At 30.9% G+C, this 16,525-nt stretch overlaps 1 protein-coding gene across 1 annotated transcript in view; it reads left to right on the top strand.

The window, feature by feature from the left end:
* The window catches only part of LOC148272846 (uncharacterized), a 187,087-nt gene that overhangs the window by 158,338 nt on the left and 12,224 nt on the right, over positions 1-16,525 (top strand). The window contains exon 3 of the mRNA XM_088239518.1: positions 16,342-16,404. Coding sequence (XP_088095644.1) covers positions 16,342-16,404 — 63 coding nt within the window. The remainder of the gene's footprint in view (positions 1-16,341; positions 16,405-16,525) is intronic.

Genomic DNA, 16,525 nt, shown 5'->3' with positions numbered 1-16,525 from the left:
GTTATTTAAAATATTAATGAAATTAATGACTATCTTTTTGTATTTATTTCATGATTACAAATACACGATATTTTTTAATTATCAATTAACCTTCTAGGTGCTATGTTAGGAGAAAAAAAAAACAAATAATTTGTGTACTAAATCATATGGTTTTAACGGGTCAACCATGCGTTAACTCAACAATAATACATAGTTTGTAACGGTTAGACCTATGTATCTATCTGGACCTCTATAGACATACTTTCTGAGCCTTCTTTTATATTTTGTTTCATTCAATCAACAAAAAAACACACGGTAATATTTATGGTTTCAAAATAATATTAACTATATTTATAATTACAGAGGTCATCGCAATATTTTTTTTTATGTACGTACTATTTTTTATTCTTATTTGTTTATATAATTTCTGTTTTTTCTCCAAATGAAAATTAAATTAAATAATGCACATGATACTAGCAATTTTCCTTTTCCAGGAGTTTTCTTAATTATTTTAAATAATTTATACACCACCATTTTGTGAAAATCACTTCGAGATGGCTGTGCAATAAATATTTTACCGCTGCTGAGCTACAGAGCGCATCGATGCGTCGCGACGCCGACGCGTGACATTTACAATTCTAGCTCCAATATACCCCCCGTTAAGAGTGCCTTAAGTAAAAAAAAAACGGTGTTTAGAATTAAGTATGACATTAATGGAATTAGGAATGTAGTACTGCCATTGCTAAAAAGTTCACTAAAACCGCGTACGAGTGCATAATGGCACTCTAACATGTTATTTATTTATAGTAAAAACGTATGTATTAAGTGCTAATATTAACAATTAAAGACATGCTTTAACACGTACACGTATTACAGTATAATTATATTGAGAACATTGTTTGATCTGCGGTCAAAACATGCGAATGTCAAAATCTTTAAAGTCGTTTTTCTCTTTCATTCTTTCTTTCTGTTCGAAGCATTTAGACTTATGGCACTCTAGCCGGAAAGATGCGGTATATTCTTAATTACCTCGCTAGACTCGCGACTGTTTAAAGATAACTAAATGTAATATGTTATCATTTTAAAGTATGGCGGTTGAATAACACATTTATGTGGCCATATTTTGAATCCACCAAACAATCAATAAAAACTGTCGACATTGACCCGACATGTCCGGCTACTCTGTGGCCGTGGAAAAAGGTTCCATGATTGTGAAACAATAACTTATACAAGTAACTCGCGTTTAGTTCTGCCCTAAACTAACTCACCTCACTGCACTGCCCCGTCCAGAGTAAGAGATAAACCCAAGCATATTTTATTTGACAGTAAAAATACGGATATTTGAAAAAAGCAATTAAAAAGTACTGTATAAATGCACTGATTTAATTCTACATACTACGTAATTGCATAAACGTCCAATTTTTCTATAATACATTTTTGATGGATCATAATTTTTTTAATGTATTTATGATCATATAATATAAAGTATTTTACAAAGCAAGGACATTCCAAGGAGTACAAATGACTTTATTCAATAATTATATTATAAGAAATATAAAATAGTTAATATAATATAAAGGAATATATAATATGTATTATTATAAGGAAATACCATTAGAAATAAGAGAGCAAAAATATATTATTTAAATCTAATGTCAGTTAAAAAAAACATGTGTTTAGCAGATAAGTTAGTTTTTAAAAAGTAATCTTATTCGTGTTAGCTTTATAGAAGTTTAATTTTTAAGTGTACGTATATTGTTTAGAAATGTTATTAATTGGTATATGTTTTAATAATAATTAAATATAAGTTAATATTAGGACAATCATTTATTATGTTTGTACTATTTTAAGACTAAATAATAAAAAAATAAAAAAATTGTGTTTAAAAAAGCACATATTTAGAACAGCTAAGAAACTGAGAGTATAGTAGATTTGATTTATCTCTAGTCCTTAAAATATAGCTTGATTACAATGACAGCTGTCAAACTAATTTCATTGGTGATGGGAAATTACTGATCACTGATCAAATCGATTTTATCAGTTATTTCGTGCAATCATAAAACTCTGTTTCCGAAAATTTATATAAAAAACGCAAAAACAAGTCTATTGTAGTGTGTTTAACACAATTATTCACCAAAAAATGGGACATTTATAGTTTATTTATGAACAACATCAAATTAATTATTTTTTTATTCGATTAATTTACATTGATCAATTTGTCCCGTCTCTAACGTTTTTGCAAAATAAAATAACCTTGTAAGAACGTCGTTAATAATTAGGTTTATTTTAGTTTTCTTTTAGTTTTAAAGCTGATTTTATATATTAATGTTGATTTATATTTCAAGCATTTTATTAAAAAATAAATTAACACGCCAGATACAAATGATTTTTCGTGTGTCAATGTAAATAACTTCTTTGACGTTACTACAAAGTTATGTCGTCACTTTTTCTGACAACTGTCATTCTAATCATGTTACATTTTAAGGACTAAAGATTTGACAATAGCAGTATGATTCTGAACGCTCTCTAGGAAGTATAAAAAGCGTTCAGAATCGCACTGTAGGGCCTCGATTACAATGGGAAGTTACCAGAGTCATCTTCAATTGTCTGTAATGGTAAAATATTTTTTCTGTACGAAAATGAGTATGTTTTTTTAAATTTAAAACAAGTTTAATTAAATATTATCAACGAAGATACTTTATATATTGACATTTCCGCTTAAAAAAACAATTTTATTTTATAGACAATTGAAGATTACTCTTTGGATATTTGTAGCACTAACTCTGTGGATCATTGTTTTATTTTAAGGGTAAAAATAAATTTTTATTTATATCCCTAGAAGATAACTCTGTTTTTTTATATTATTTTTTAAATGAATAACCCGCTGAGCCTCTGTTTCAGAGGCTTGTCAGCAGGTGGGAAAGAAGGGATATGGAAGGAAGTTATGTATACTCCAAAACAATCAATTAAGAAAAAAATCTTTGCTGGGTTTTTTTTCTTGCAACTGGCGGAAATCGAACTCGCGACGCCAGTTTCACTGTTGGCCGTTTAACCAACTGAGCCACGACGCCTGTTAACTTTGCATTGCAATTGGGGCCTGAACCCTGAAGCGAATCGTTGGGAAAATCCCGTAAAAATAATTCAAAACTTCATATTTTTTTCATGATTTCAATTATCTTTGTTTGGTGAGTTTACCTTTTTCGTTAGGTAGTAATCAATGGGTTATGATACCACGCATCCGTGTTCGGTTCCCGACAATGCGCAACGATAAAATAATATTTCATTTAAATTATTTATTGACAAATCTTGATGGCATTCCATTGTAATGATGTAATAACTTATATTTCCATATAAGTTATTAATTTAAAAAATAAATAGCGGAATATACGAACTAACATTTACTTGTCCTGGTTCACATCTATATGTGTCCTATGACAAAGCGGGAGAGCTATTAAATACAGAGTGAAAGAACATTTAGATTCACATAGATTAAATAACGACTAATCAAACTATGCAGCACATTTAAATTAATTTAAACATACTTTTGATAAAACAAAAAACATAAAAATTTTACATGTAGGACATAAAGGTCAAAAGTTAGATAGATTAGAAATTTTAGAAATAAATAGGATAAAAAATAATAGCGATAGAATTTTAATAAATCAGCAGATAGAATTTAAAAACTCACCCTTATTAGCCCCCTTAGTTAGACCCTGTACATTGTAATAAAACAGTAAATATATTTCAAATAGTATAATATTTTCTTAAAGTACACCGCCGCCAACACATGTTTCAATAATTTGTCTCACTATGTTTTATTGCAATATTGCGTATTGTATCTTTTTCAGCTTATTTTTTAATGTACCTACACTTAAGATAATATTTAGATTTATATAAATTACCCTTACACTGTATAATATTCACCAGTCTGAAGATGCCCATTAGAGGGTGAAAGCGCTAATTGGTCAAAATAAATAAGTGGAAGTGTACCAAGTATTTTTGAAATTAATAACTTATATGGAAATATAAGTTATTACATCATTACGTTAAAATAATACATTTATTTAAAAAATAGTTTACAAAAAGTGTTGCATAGTTAAATTGAAGTCATATATTGTTATGTGCATTGTTTATAAATCTTCTGTTATTTTTCTAAATAAACAAAACAGTTCACCATCTTGCCAGTAAGTATCAAATCGTGGGGTAATTACTACATCTTGGTTACAAAATCAGCATTTTTGAGTTACTTACTAACAGCGTTGTAGCTAGGGTCTTGAGTGACCAGGCAAGATTTAAATTTCGCGCCCCACAAGACTTATTTTCTAGGAAGAGGAAGAAAAAAGAAGGCTCTGGGTCTGCAAAGGGTTGCGCCGCTAGTAGCCGCCCACCTGGCCAGCCCGCTGCCCCCCAAAAACACATATTTGTATCTTCCTCCACGAATGCTACAAATAGGCAATCGGTGATTCATTACAAGCATATTATGATGATTTAAATGGATGACTTATATTATATTTGTAGCATCCATAGAGTAGGATAAAAATTGTGTTTTTAGTGGGTAACTCACAAATGCCGATTTTGAAGTTGTAGTAATTACCTCCCGAAATAATAGTCGAGATACGCAGTAATGAGGAATTTCAGTGGTTTCTTAATATTTTTTTATTTGTTAATAACAGATTATTTTAAACTAAGTAAAATATTTTTATTTTTTTAAATATATCGTATTATCAGCGCTATAATTTTTTAAAGCTTTGTATTTTTAAAATTGGTTCGCGTGTGACGTCTCATGTTCTCTTCCCGTTCTCCTCGATGAGTTCTGCTGATTCGTCAGTTGACTTACCGTAAACTGGAAATCTAATACAACTTTCTTATCATTGGTTGATTCGGAAGAACTAGTGACGTCATGCTAGGTAGTTCGTTTTAGTTAAAATCTTTTCATTTTCATACACTTTCAAGAAACTTCGCAGTACAATTTAATGCTCGAATTTTTACCGCGGGTAAGAATACATTTTTTGCATCCGTTTTCCGGTAGGGCTGAACTTCCTCATCGGAAAACGAATGCAGTGCGTTATTGGGGGTAAGAAGAGTAAATAAAATAACGTGGTCTTTGACATGTACAACTCGCGTTGGTCAAGTTTCGGTGACGAGCTGCAAGATCGGGTGACGTCGGCTTCCATCGCCCGTCCGACTGTGAGCGCAGAGGCTTAACTTTTTGTAGACAAAAAGCTTTAGCATTACATCCTTGGCCTAGCCTAAGCCTTCGCGTGCTACATAATGACGTCGGAAGTACGGACTTGGCGCCCGAATCGCCTGGGGGTAAGGGGAGAAGAGAATGGGCCGAAACTAGAGCATTCTCTTGGGAAAAGGCCAGAATCCGTAAAAAATATTAATTAAAAAAGACTGTCACCGCAGATACATGTTATGGCCGTAAATATTTCACGTTTTGTAATCTATTTATTTACGTACATTTTTACAAAAATGGCACAAAAAACACTCTGGCAAATTCCGCTTGTACTAGGAGTAGGCTCGGTATATGAAGGGTCGGCAAGCCAGAAATATTAGTATGCCTAATGTTGCAATCGGTTCCTATATGGGCAAATGCATGTTCTAAGAAACCGATTTGTTGCGGCAATTATGGTTTTCGAATATGCTTCCTATAAATAATAATAATATTGAAGAAATAGAAAAAAAGTTAAAGCCCAAAAGAGAAGAAAAAAAGTACTGTTTTCGTTAAATGTAAAAATAAAATTAAATATATATACATACACACATACATACTAGATACATACATATACACATACTTACATATATACACACATATATTTACATATATATAAATATATACACACATACATGCATAATATATATGCACTATGCACATACAAAAATACAATAAAAATATAAATGATTCAATGGGATAGCATAATATTCAGATTACTATCCTCATATCTATTTATTGAATGGGTGGTTGGTTGTTAGAATTCCTTATTGAATAACATTTAAATATGTATATGTATTGTTTTTTACGGGTACATATCAAGACGGCTTAAAGTAAAAACTATATTTATGTAAATATGTATATTTGTATGAAAATTGAAAGTATCTTCGTCGGTAACTTATGATTGAGCATATACATATATATTATCTAGAAAAAAAAAGGGAAGTTGACATTTATCTTTAATTTTATCTACAAAGTAAAATTAAGTTTTCAGTATGAAAAACAGAATATGCATACATTTTGTTCATTTAAACATGTTCATTTATAAGTTTCCGATGAAGATATTTTAAATGTTCATGCAAATATACTCATTTTCGTACACAAATATCGGTTTTTCTTTATAGACAGTCGAAGATAACTCTGTTAACTTCCCATTGTAATCGGGGCCCTGGGCCTCGATTATGATGGGAAGATAAATACATCATACCTTCACCTTAACGGTATAGTTGAAGATAAATTATCTCTAGCGATTACGAAGATACACTACTACTTCGATCATATGATGTCGAGATGACAAGTAGAACAATAAATAAACATACCGAGGTAGATACAGATAGTACAGAAGTTAAGTAAACCGTCTCGATATGTACAGATGAAGATAGAGTTCATAATCGAGGCACTGATCCTCCCCAAATGCCCACTCGATTTCCTTATATTCTTCATCCGTCTTCATATTCACTATTCTGAAAAATACTAATGAGTTTTCGTATGATTGAAATAATACCTCGTCAATAAATTAATCGACAATATTCAGAATTGCGTCCCAGACATAATTTTCAAATGCATATCTGAAATTAAAACAAATATGCTTGATTTTAGCACCTTTAAATGTGCATACGAATACAATTAGGTATTTGAATTCGAAACAGTTTATAATTGACCTTTGGAGGTGTAATATTTATGGATATTTATGTTTGTTTTATAATGAATGTATTTAATTGTCACATGTAAACCGACAATAAAACGGAGCATATTTTTTATATCCCTAGTAAACTTTTTGTATGCCAAGGCAATATATTGATTTCCGTGATACAAATAAGTAAGTTCATTGCGATACTATAATTTGTTGTTGTAGGTGATATTATTTAATTCATATTTAATATAATGTAATATTTGTTGTTTGTTATAATTATTTTTATTTTTATTTTTATATATTATTTTTATATATTCTTTTTTTAGGAAAAACAACAGTTGTGATATAAACATATAAAAAATAGTACAAACATCCAGTTAAGTAAATGAGAGAATATTATTATTATTATTTTTTTTTTATTTGGGAAAAAAACAACAGTTTTTACATGTATTGTATACAGAAAATAAGAATACATGTAAACGAAAATTGTGAAAACAGTCAATAAAAGTTTTCCACAGTGGTGTAAGCTAAGTACATTATTAAGTACATTATCGGTATCAAAATACAAGCAATTAACAATTGTTAGGCACTTAGATAAAAATAAAATAAAAATACATATACTTATTTACAGTTAGAAAAATAAAGTAAAAAGAAACAAGATAAATTTAAATTAAAAGAATAAGAAAAGAAAGAAGTTATATAAAAATAACACATAGATGAAGAACATTTAAGAGAAGGTAATATAGAAGTCTAGGCATCTACAGGGCTTATGACCTGTCAATGGCCAATCAATAATCAATAGAAATTGAAAAAAAAATATTTTCAAGCGTTGCCTAGTATGTAGGTGAAATAATTCAATTAGATGAATCTCACCCACATAAATAAAGGTTTCAGCTCTTTAACTTCACAAACATCAACAGATGAAAGAATTGAAGGAATATAGATGTTCAAATCTAGGCAGAATGGTGAATGTTACACAGTGTGTAAAATAGTGTAAAAGGTACAAAAATATAATAATGAACATACGAGTACATACATAATTACTGACATCGTAAAACTAAACGGGTGTAGTGTCTATAAGGAATCTTCTATATTTCATACAGGAGAGATGAAAAATGTCTGCGTGACCGGACATATGTTACACAGTGAAGAGTAAAAATAATATATTACGTAAAACAAGAGAAAAAAAAGCAAGAGCGGGTTGGTAATAGATTTTTAACTTGTCTGTAAATAACAGTTATCAAATTTAATTTTATGAACAATGGAATAGAATTTAAAAGAATTTCATCCAAAAAATATGAAAATTTCTTCCGGGGAAATGAAGTAATCTTAAGCAGAATTGTGTACATACAATAAAAAGCACGGCAAGAATAAATAACTTAAAGTTCAAACACATGTGAATAACAACACATAATATTATTGATATACTCTAAATAATTCTGATTGAAACAACTAAGATATATATAAACCTATGGAAAATTAATATTAAATATATCATGAAAGATGATATTTCATGATAATATTAAATACTTATATCATAAATAATGTCAATGATACAACTAAGTGGTCCTTTGGTATCTCGTGTGCATGCTAATTTACCTTTTGAAGCCATGTTTGACCTGTCCGGGTGTACAAATCACCGATCTTAACTCGCGACAAGAATAATCGGTTTTAAAAATAATTGACCGCTGTTTATAACCGGTTAAGAGAATAACTTCAATTATAGCCAAGCTTAATATGTTTTTTTTATGAATAAATTCGTAGGGTTTTTTTAAGATTAAAGTAAGTTATTTTTGACGAATCCTGCGACCTTTTTGATGTGATCATTTCGAAAGGTTGTCGATTTTTGGTGCTCGTTTAAACATTTTTCCCGCTGGATACGGTTTATCGAAATAAAAGTTAGAAATATTTTTAATAGTTATTAGCTACTAAAAACATTAAAAAATAATTTGTGCTTAAATAACCTTTTGAAAAATTAATATTTCAAATCATTATTTTCGCTCCTTTACAAGGGAACAGTTGTATTCCGAGGCGGTTAAGCATCATTATTAATTTGATAGGTTATGTCATCAAACGGCGGCGATACGATTGGCTGGGCCATATGGCGCGGATGACTACTACTCTCGCTTTCTTTACAAGGCATCAGGTTCTCGACATCCTGAATGTCCGCAGCTGACTGTTCGCAGGCAGTTCATGTCAGAACTACGTGGCGCGAACCTGACTCGGGAGGACGCATGGGAGCTGGCAGCCAATACAGATGTCTGGAAGCTCTTTGCGGACCCCATATGCTCCAACTAAAAAGCGGACATGGAATGATTATGATGATGGGAACAAAATAATTTAAAAATAATTTAAAAAAAAATCACTTTAATGTTTTGACCAAATGCAACTAAAATACCACAAAGTTATGTACACAATTTGTGATTAAATAATAAAAGAGGCAATTGAAATACACAGACACCCAAATAACATAAACAAAGACGACGGGCTTAAATTAAACTCAACATGGTTCCCAGCACTACAACGTTACTTAGAAATTAACACTAGCACTATTATTACGTAGTAACAAAAATGAATAGAAATGTGCCTACTGCCGATTGCGACACGGTACAAATAACTAGTAATTAAACACACACTTTTTTCTACAAAATACTCAGTTAACCCTGAAGATGGCTCCTGCAATAGTAGCCGAAACGTCGGAACAAATCCAACACACACGGTTTCACCCCAAAAAGAAACATGTTGATAACAGTGACCGTAAAAACATTCGCACCTATTTGTACCTTTTCGCTTTATTGAATTTATTATTTAGCTCCCACACTATAGAATTAGCATTAAAATCATCTGTTTTTATTGTAATCAAATAGGTTTATTGACAAAATTGAATTTATAGGCTCTGTAACACGCTATGGCATTATTGAATTAAATTACAAAATAAAATTTACGCTCTAGAGAGCGCGAAATGCGAAGTTTGTTATTTCTTCACAAATTCACGAGTTAATGAAGAAATTATTACGATCGACTTTTTCTTCCGGTTTTTGCAAGTACGAAGGATACTACATAGCATAGGCGTACTCCATTACATAGCATGTCCAAGGAATGTGCTTTAAAAGCAAAGCATTTGAAACATGAAACTTTTAATTTTGATTTTAACTTTTAATTTCTACTTGATTAATGTTAATATTTTAGAGATAAGTTTTTCATCTTATGATTCATATCAATGTAGTTCTTTTACACCATAGACTACGCAGACAGTATTTTTCAACCGCCCATTTTTGTAGTGTCTAGACACTAAATAAAGTACATAAATTTTACTTTACACATATATATAAAGATATTTGTTATATTTTGGGAAATTACCATTTTCTGTGTTAAGTTATGAATAATTTTAGATTAAAGCAAAATATACATTCAAGTAAAAAAAAAATTTTTTTTTTACTTGAATGTATATTCTATTTTAGCAAAGATTTTTCTCAAGCCTGGGTATTCTCGTTATGTAATTAAATTGTGTAAAAGGAAGTTCGGTGCTACAGGAAATTGGATAGATAAAATGTTTTCTTACACGCGGTAAAAATTAAAGCATTAAATTATTGTACTGCGGAGTTTCTCTAAAATGTTTTTTTTTTTTAAAGGAATAACCCGCTAAGCCTCTATTATGAGGCTTGTCAGCGGGTGGAATAGAGAGGATATGGAAGGAGATAATTAAAAATTCCCCACAACACCCAGACCAATTGAGAAAAAAATCTTTCTTGGATTTTTTCTTGCAACTGGCGGGAATCGAACCCGCGACGCCAGTTTCACAGATAGCCGTCTAACCAACTGCGCCACGGCGCCTGTCTACGCCGTATGAAAATAATAATAAAAATTAATAACTTTTCGCGATGTCACTCATTCTTCCGAATCAACCAATGATAGTGTTTCGATAGATTTCTAGTTTATGAGAAGTCAATTCACCAATCGGCAGAACTCACCGACTAGAACTTGTGACATTACTGGCGCAGTAATTACAAAACTTTAAAAAATCACAGCGGTGATAATACTAAACACAAATCATTTTTGTTTTGATAGTCTATAATTTAACAAATAAAAAAATATAATAAACGGCCGAACTTCCTCATTTAGCCTCCTGACCCGTTTTGGTAAAATACAATATACATACCAATACATACCATCACCCAATAAAGATAGTGTTTTTGCGAGTACAATATTTTTTTAATACGGAGGTTTCAAACTTACAATGTTTAAGTGTTAATTTAAGACTAATGCACCAAAAAGAAACCGCACGCCTTTGTTACTGGCATCCGTAATACGAGTAGTTTTTTTTTGTCAATAACTAGGTTTGTTTTCACGGCAGATAATTATGTAATTCAAAGTAAACGTTATTTCCAATTTATTTAAATTACTCGAGTATTAAAATAATAGGCGGCGAGAAAATTAAAGTCCCTGAACTTTGAGTGTTTGACCTTTTTCAATAGTGCCAGTGTGTGGGAGTATCCACTATTAAAATAGTTCATAATTATCTCACTTTGCTAAGATTTTAAATACTTTAGGACTAGAGACGTTATTTATGTTAATAATACTCATTAAATAAAATTAATCGAAATAATAAAAAAATACAATTAATTTTTAAAAACTCAAATAATACATTTTAATGCCGCATGCTTTCAAATATTATGTTTTGTGAACCGTGTATAGAAGCGATTATGCTTAGCTACTATTATATTTGACTAACCATAATAATGTTTTACTGTTATTTTATTTACAGAAAAACAAATAAATAAATTCTATTTATTTTAAATCATTTCCACCGTTTGTATCTTTATCCTAATATAAATATTAATATTAATAAAACGCGCCCAGCGCCTGCGGTGAGCCAAGAAACTAGCCGAATATTTCAGCTTATTTTTTCATACAAATAAGTATACTATACTTTGAATGTCTTAACCCCAGTGCGGGTTTTTTCTCCTAGATTAAACTTGCAGATTACACAAATTATTTGAAGATTCTTGATTTGGAAAACAGTATTTCAAACATTATTTCTTAAGGGCTATTTTTCTTTGAGATGATACTTTTGACTATTGTATTTATTATATTTTGGCCATTTACTTTCATGCGTCATATTGCAGGACATATGGCGCTCGACGCGGCCGTTTTTAGCACTATTAATTTCTAGAACAATTCGGCCAGTTGACATTTCAAATCCACTGAATTCGTAGTGCTATTTTTTAATGACTTATGTATTAAAGTAATGGATAATATGTCTATATAATATAATGTATCACGAAGTTATGTCGTTTGAGTTGATTTCATAGATGAGAGTTGTTGTATCCCACAGAATTATCGAAAAATATCAATTTAAAGTATATATATTACTTATATTATATTATGTACCTTCTATGTAGGTACAAATATATGATATTTTTTTATAGCTTACCTGTAAATAAAACCACCATTCGTCACTGATTATTTTGTTATATTCTGTTCTGTGTTATATTTTGTGTCGGATGAAAAATACAGTTCTGTTCTGTGTGTTAAATAGAACTAGAATTATGGACGAATATTTTTGACTCGATTGCTGCTACTCCCAGGTAAAAAAACGTACAAAAATCTTTTATTAGATTACTATAATAAACATAGGTTATTTTGTGATCCAAGTAAATACAGTTTTTGCCACCATTCGTGTTTGCAATATGGTCATGAGGATGAATGACAATATCCCACAAAGGCCCCTCCATATAATATGCCAAACTCAGTGAAAGTAATAGAGTTGATATTGATTTTTTTTTAAACTAACTCGTTTAATGACAAAAAACATTACTCTTTTGTATGAGTGAAACCAATAGGAAGATTCATTCAGTCTTTAAATCGGTTTTCGGGTTTGCGGAGTAGAGGTTGTAAACAAAATGTAACTGCTGTTTTAAATCAGTTACCCTTCCGAAACACCTAAAACAGTTTCACAAAAATAAATTAAATCTTAAAAAAAACAACAAATTCCAAATCACCAAGCGCAGAAGTAAATACAAAAATACATTTCGCTTTGCGCGAACAATTCAACGCCCCACCGCACTCCGTACCGCGCTTCGCCCTAACTTCAAATATTTATCCATAATACCAACCTATTTGTATTGTTATCTCCCAAGGAAGAAGTACATACACATATACGCATGAAATCTCCTCGGTTCATCTTCACTTCGCCCCTCACCCGCGTAGTCCCATGACATTGTGCATCCTTTTTCTGTTTCAAAAATATTCATATATATTTAAACAGCACGAAGTCGTTAGTCGTTACCGTTATACAAATAACACCAAAAACTGAAGGTGTTTCCACAGTGGAGAAGCATATTGAACTGAAACGGTGTCATAACCAGTTGTAACCTTTAAGACATTTTAAAAGAACGGGGAAACTATACCATTTTAAATAAACTGTGAGCTTCTTCACCATTTAAAAACAATTGCGTTTCAAAGAAACTGTTTAAAAATATGACTAAGGTAATATTTTTACGTTTTTTCGCAATTCATCTTAACTCCATACAATATTGTCGGAATTCACATACAGTAATGAAGCACTTGAACGCACAATTTCTTTTAAACGCCGACTCTGTCATTTGTATACAAGGAATGCCAAATTTACCATGTTGATCAATTTTAGTGTACGCTCGCGTAAACAATGTAAGTAAAAAAAACCCGCCGTATACGTGCGTCAAATAATTAGCGCTAACAAATTCTTGTACATATTAATATTTTAACGTGGGTAATTTATTAGACATGTAAAATCAATAATTAAGTACTTATAATACGCATATAATCCGAATAGAAACATAATTATAGGTATAAATGGAATGACATTTTGTGAATTTAAAGGTCTCTATTTGCATTGAATAAAAGTTTTAAGTTAAAAAATATTAATGTTATTCCATGAAATGAGATTCCTATAAAATACTCGTACATTAAATAATAATTTAAAAAATGAAAAAACGTTTTGGAAAATTGGTAATTTTTCGCTACTTAATTATCAAAAATTGAGCAACGGAAAAAACTTTCAAATTTTTGAAATTATTTTTTTTATTCAAAACATAATATTTAATGCTATAAAGGAAATAGGAAGCCAAAAAAAAATTTAAATGCTTAAATTGAGAAGTTTTTGGGGGGAGAGTGTCGCCCACTGCACTAAACTGTTATTTTTTTAACGTTTTCACGAAACAGATTAATTTGTGAAACGGTAACTGTTTTAGACATTTTTATAAAATACCGAAATGCCCATCTCTAATTGGTACATTAATCGCAGCGCTTGATATTTTTTTGTTACATGAAGATAAAATGATCAGTCTTACGCTTCAGGTACCAGTCTAGGTACTATTTTTTTTTAATGAAAAAGAAATATTTGCGTTCTTATAATTTACCCAAATATTTAATTTTTAGGGCCATTTTCAACGAGTTATAAATAACTCACTATTAGAAAATGGAAATAAAGTTGGAGTAGAGTGAGATTCGAACTACGGACCATTGGTCCGTGAGTCCGAGACACTAGCCACAAGACCACAACCCGATTTTTCTATGAAATCTTCTGATGCGAAAACACCCTTTTAAATTAATATTTCATGTCAACCGTGTTGGGAATCGATTCCGAGACCTCTCGCTTGGTAGGCAAATGCGCTGACCATTACACCACGAGGCTGACAAATATAAAAAAAATATATTGCCCATTACATTGTTTTTTTTAATCCACTGAACTTACTTATTCCATTCTTCGTTCTGATAAAAAGTTAAAAATCAGAAGCAATTTAAAAAAAGGAATCTTTATCTTTAATCGTTTAACAAAATAATACTTTATCAAAAATTTTACTTCTACCTACATACCTCTGATTTTTAATTGTGTATTATAAATGATAAAATAACTACCCCTTATCACATTAATACACTTAGATTGGAAATTAAATTAGACACACTCGTATGAGCATGAAAACAATAATTAAAAAATATTAATGCAAATCACGAAGAATTCGATCAGAAATCAAATTAATTAGGCATAGAAAAGAACAATAATTGAAAAACATTTATGCAAATCATGAAGTTAAATGTTCGGGAATAAATTAATCATTCGCTGATAACAGTTTCATAATTAAAACACATTTTTGTGACCATGGTAAAAATGTATTGGTAAACCATGTATTTTATCTGAGTAGTGTCGGAAAAGGAATGAAATTTCAGCTGTGGGCCTTCATAGGAACGTCTCCGCATTTTCTTAATGAAGAGAAACTCATTCGAGAGAAGCCGGACAATCGACAAATAGTCTTCAATAGGCCATCCGTTTTACTTGCAGAGATCACGGCATTTTGTGTCCTGCTATAATTTAATGGCCCTATTACCTGCACTATTCTAAATACTGAATAGATAACATATTATCTGTGATTCTAACCACGAAAGATACTTCTTCTTGTTACAACCGCACAGGATGCGCCTTAGGTCTCCTCACCAACGCTTTTGCATCGCGCCTCCACGCTTATGTTATGTAGGTAGTACGTATTATAAAATAAATCATTTGAATTAACACTTTAATATGAATAAATTACAACAGATGGAGAACATTTTAAAGGATGAAATATGGAAGTCAAAAACGCTCACTTTCCCGCCTAAAGTAATGTAATTAACAGGTGTCGAGGTAATATATCCTCTACGTAACTGCTAAATAGGTTCCTATTCGTGGTTGATTAACCGGACTATGGTATACCTACCTGCGGTTATATTTTATCCGTAACCTAATGTCAGTGATTTGTGATTTCACGGTCACATGATTTTGCATTTATTTGCTCTGGTTTAGGTTGTTTAGTGATCTTTCGGCTGCAAGCTCATGAAATCCTGGGATCAGATTATTTATTTAAAACTTCAAGTACAAGAATATATGCACTTTGGTGGGCTTATTGCTAAAAGCTATTTCTTCTAAGCCAGACAAAAAACAGACTGGTCGAAATAAAAACTTGTAAATATTTTTGCATTAAAAAAAATAAAAATTAAAGGTTTCGGTGGATACCGGATATAGAGCAAGCCCCTAACCTGGATATATAACCTGGATATAAATAAAGTAAAAGTTTTGGTGTCCATAAAAAAAAGGGGTTGGAATGTTTTCATATTGTTAATATTAAAATGAATTTTTATGATATAACAAGTTAGTATGTAATTTATCTAATAAACAACATTAGTGTCCGGTCGGAATTTGCGCTGCTATGCGGTTTCCGGCCGGATAGAAAAATTAAGCTGGATATGCCGGATGCCGGATACCGGATAGTTACCGTATATCCGTTTAATCTTTAATATAAATAAACATAATCACTTATTTTCAAATCATTGCGAAGTTGGCTTGGTACATGTGTTTTTACCTCAATGCTTTATAATATCTCAGATATGGAGTGCAAGACGATTGTCTCGCGATCTTGTAACAAGAGATCGAGTGCAATCGACATGCAAACATAATTGCATTGGTTGTATTTAGATTTTAATAAGAATTTTTCTTTTCTAGGATAAGCTGTTGAATAAACTGGAGGAGAATGAACCAGAGTTAGCGACATGTCAAGAAGAAGAGGTACGATTCTTTTTTAACTACTATATTTTACTATATTTTCCGTGTCTGGGCGGATAAAAAATACAATTATGTGTATGAAATGAAATTTTAAAAATACTAAATTAATGTAGTAATAGAACCT

This window comes from Micrasema longulum, unplaced genomic scaffold (genome assembly GCF_059751315.1).
Source record: "Micrasema longulum isolate JH-2025_06_02 unplaced genomic scaffold, ASM5975131v1 h1tg002175l, whole genome shotgun sequence".
NCBI lineage: Eukaryota > Metazoa > Arthropoda > Insecta > Trichoptera > Brachycentridae > Micrasema > Micrasema longulum.
The sequence above is the reverse complement of the archived record's forward strand: the minus strand, read 5'-3'. Positions and strand labels throughout refer to the sequence as shown.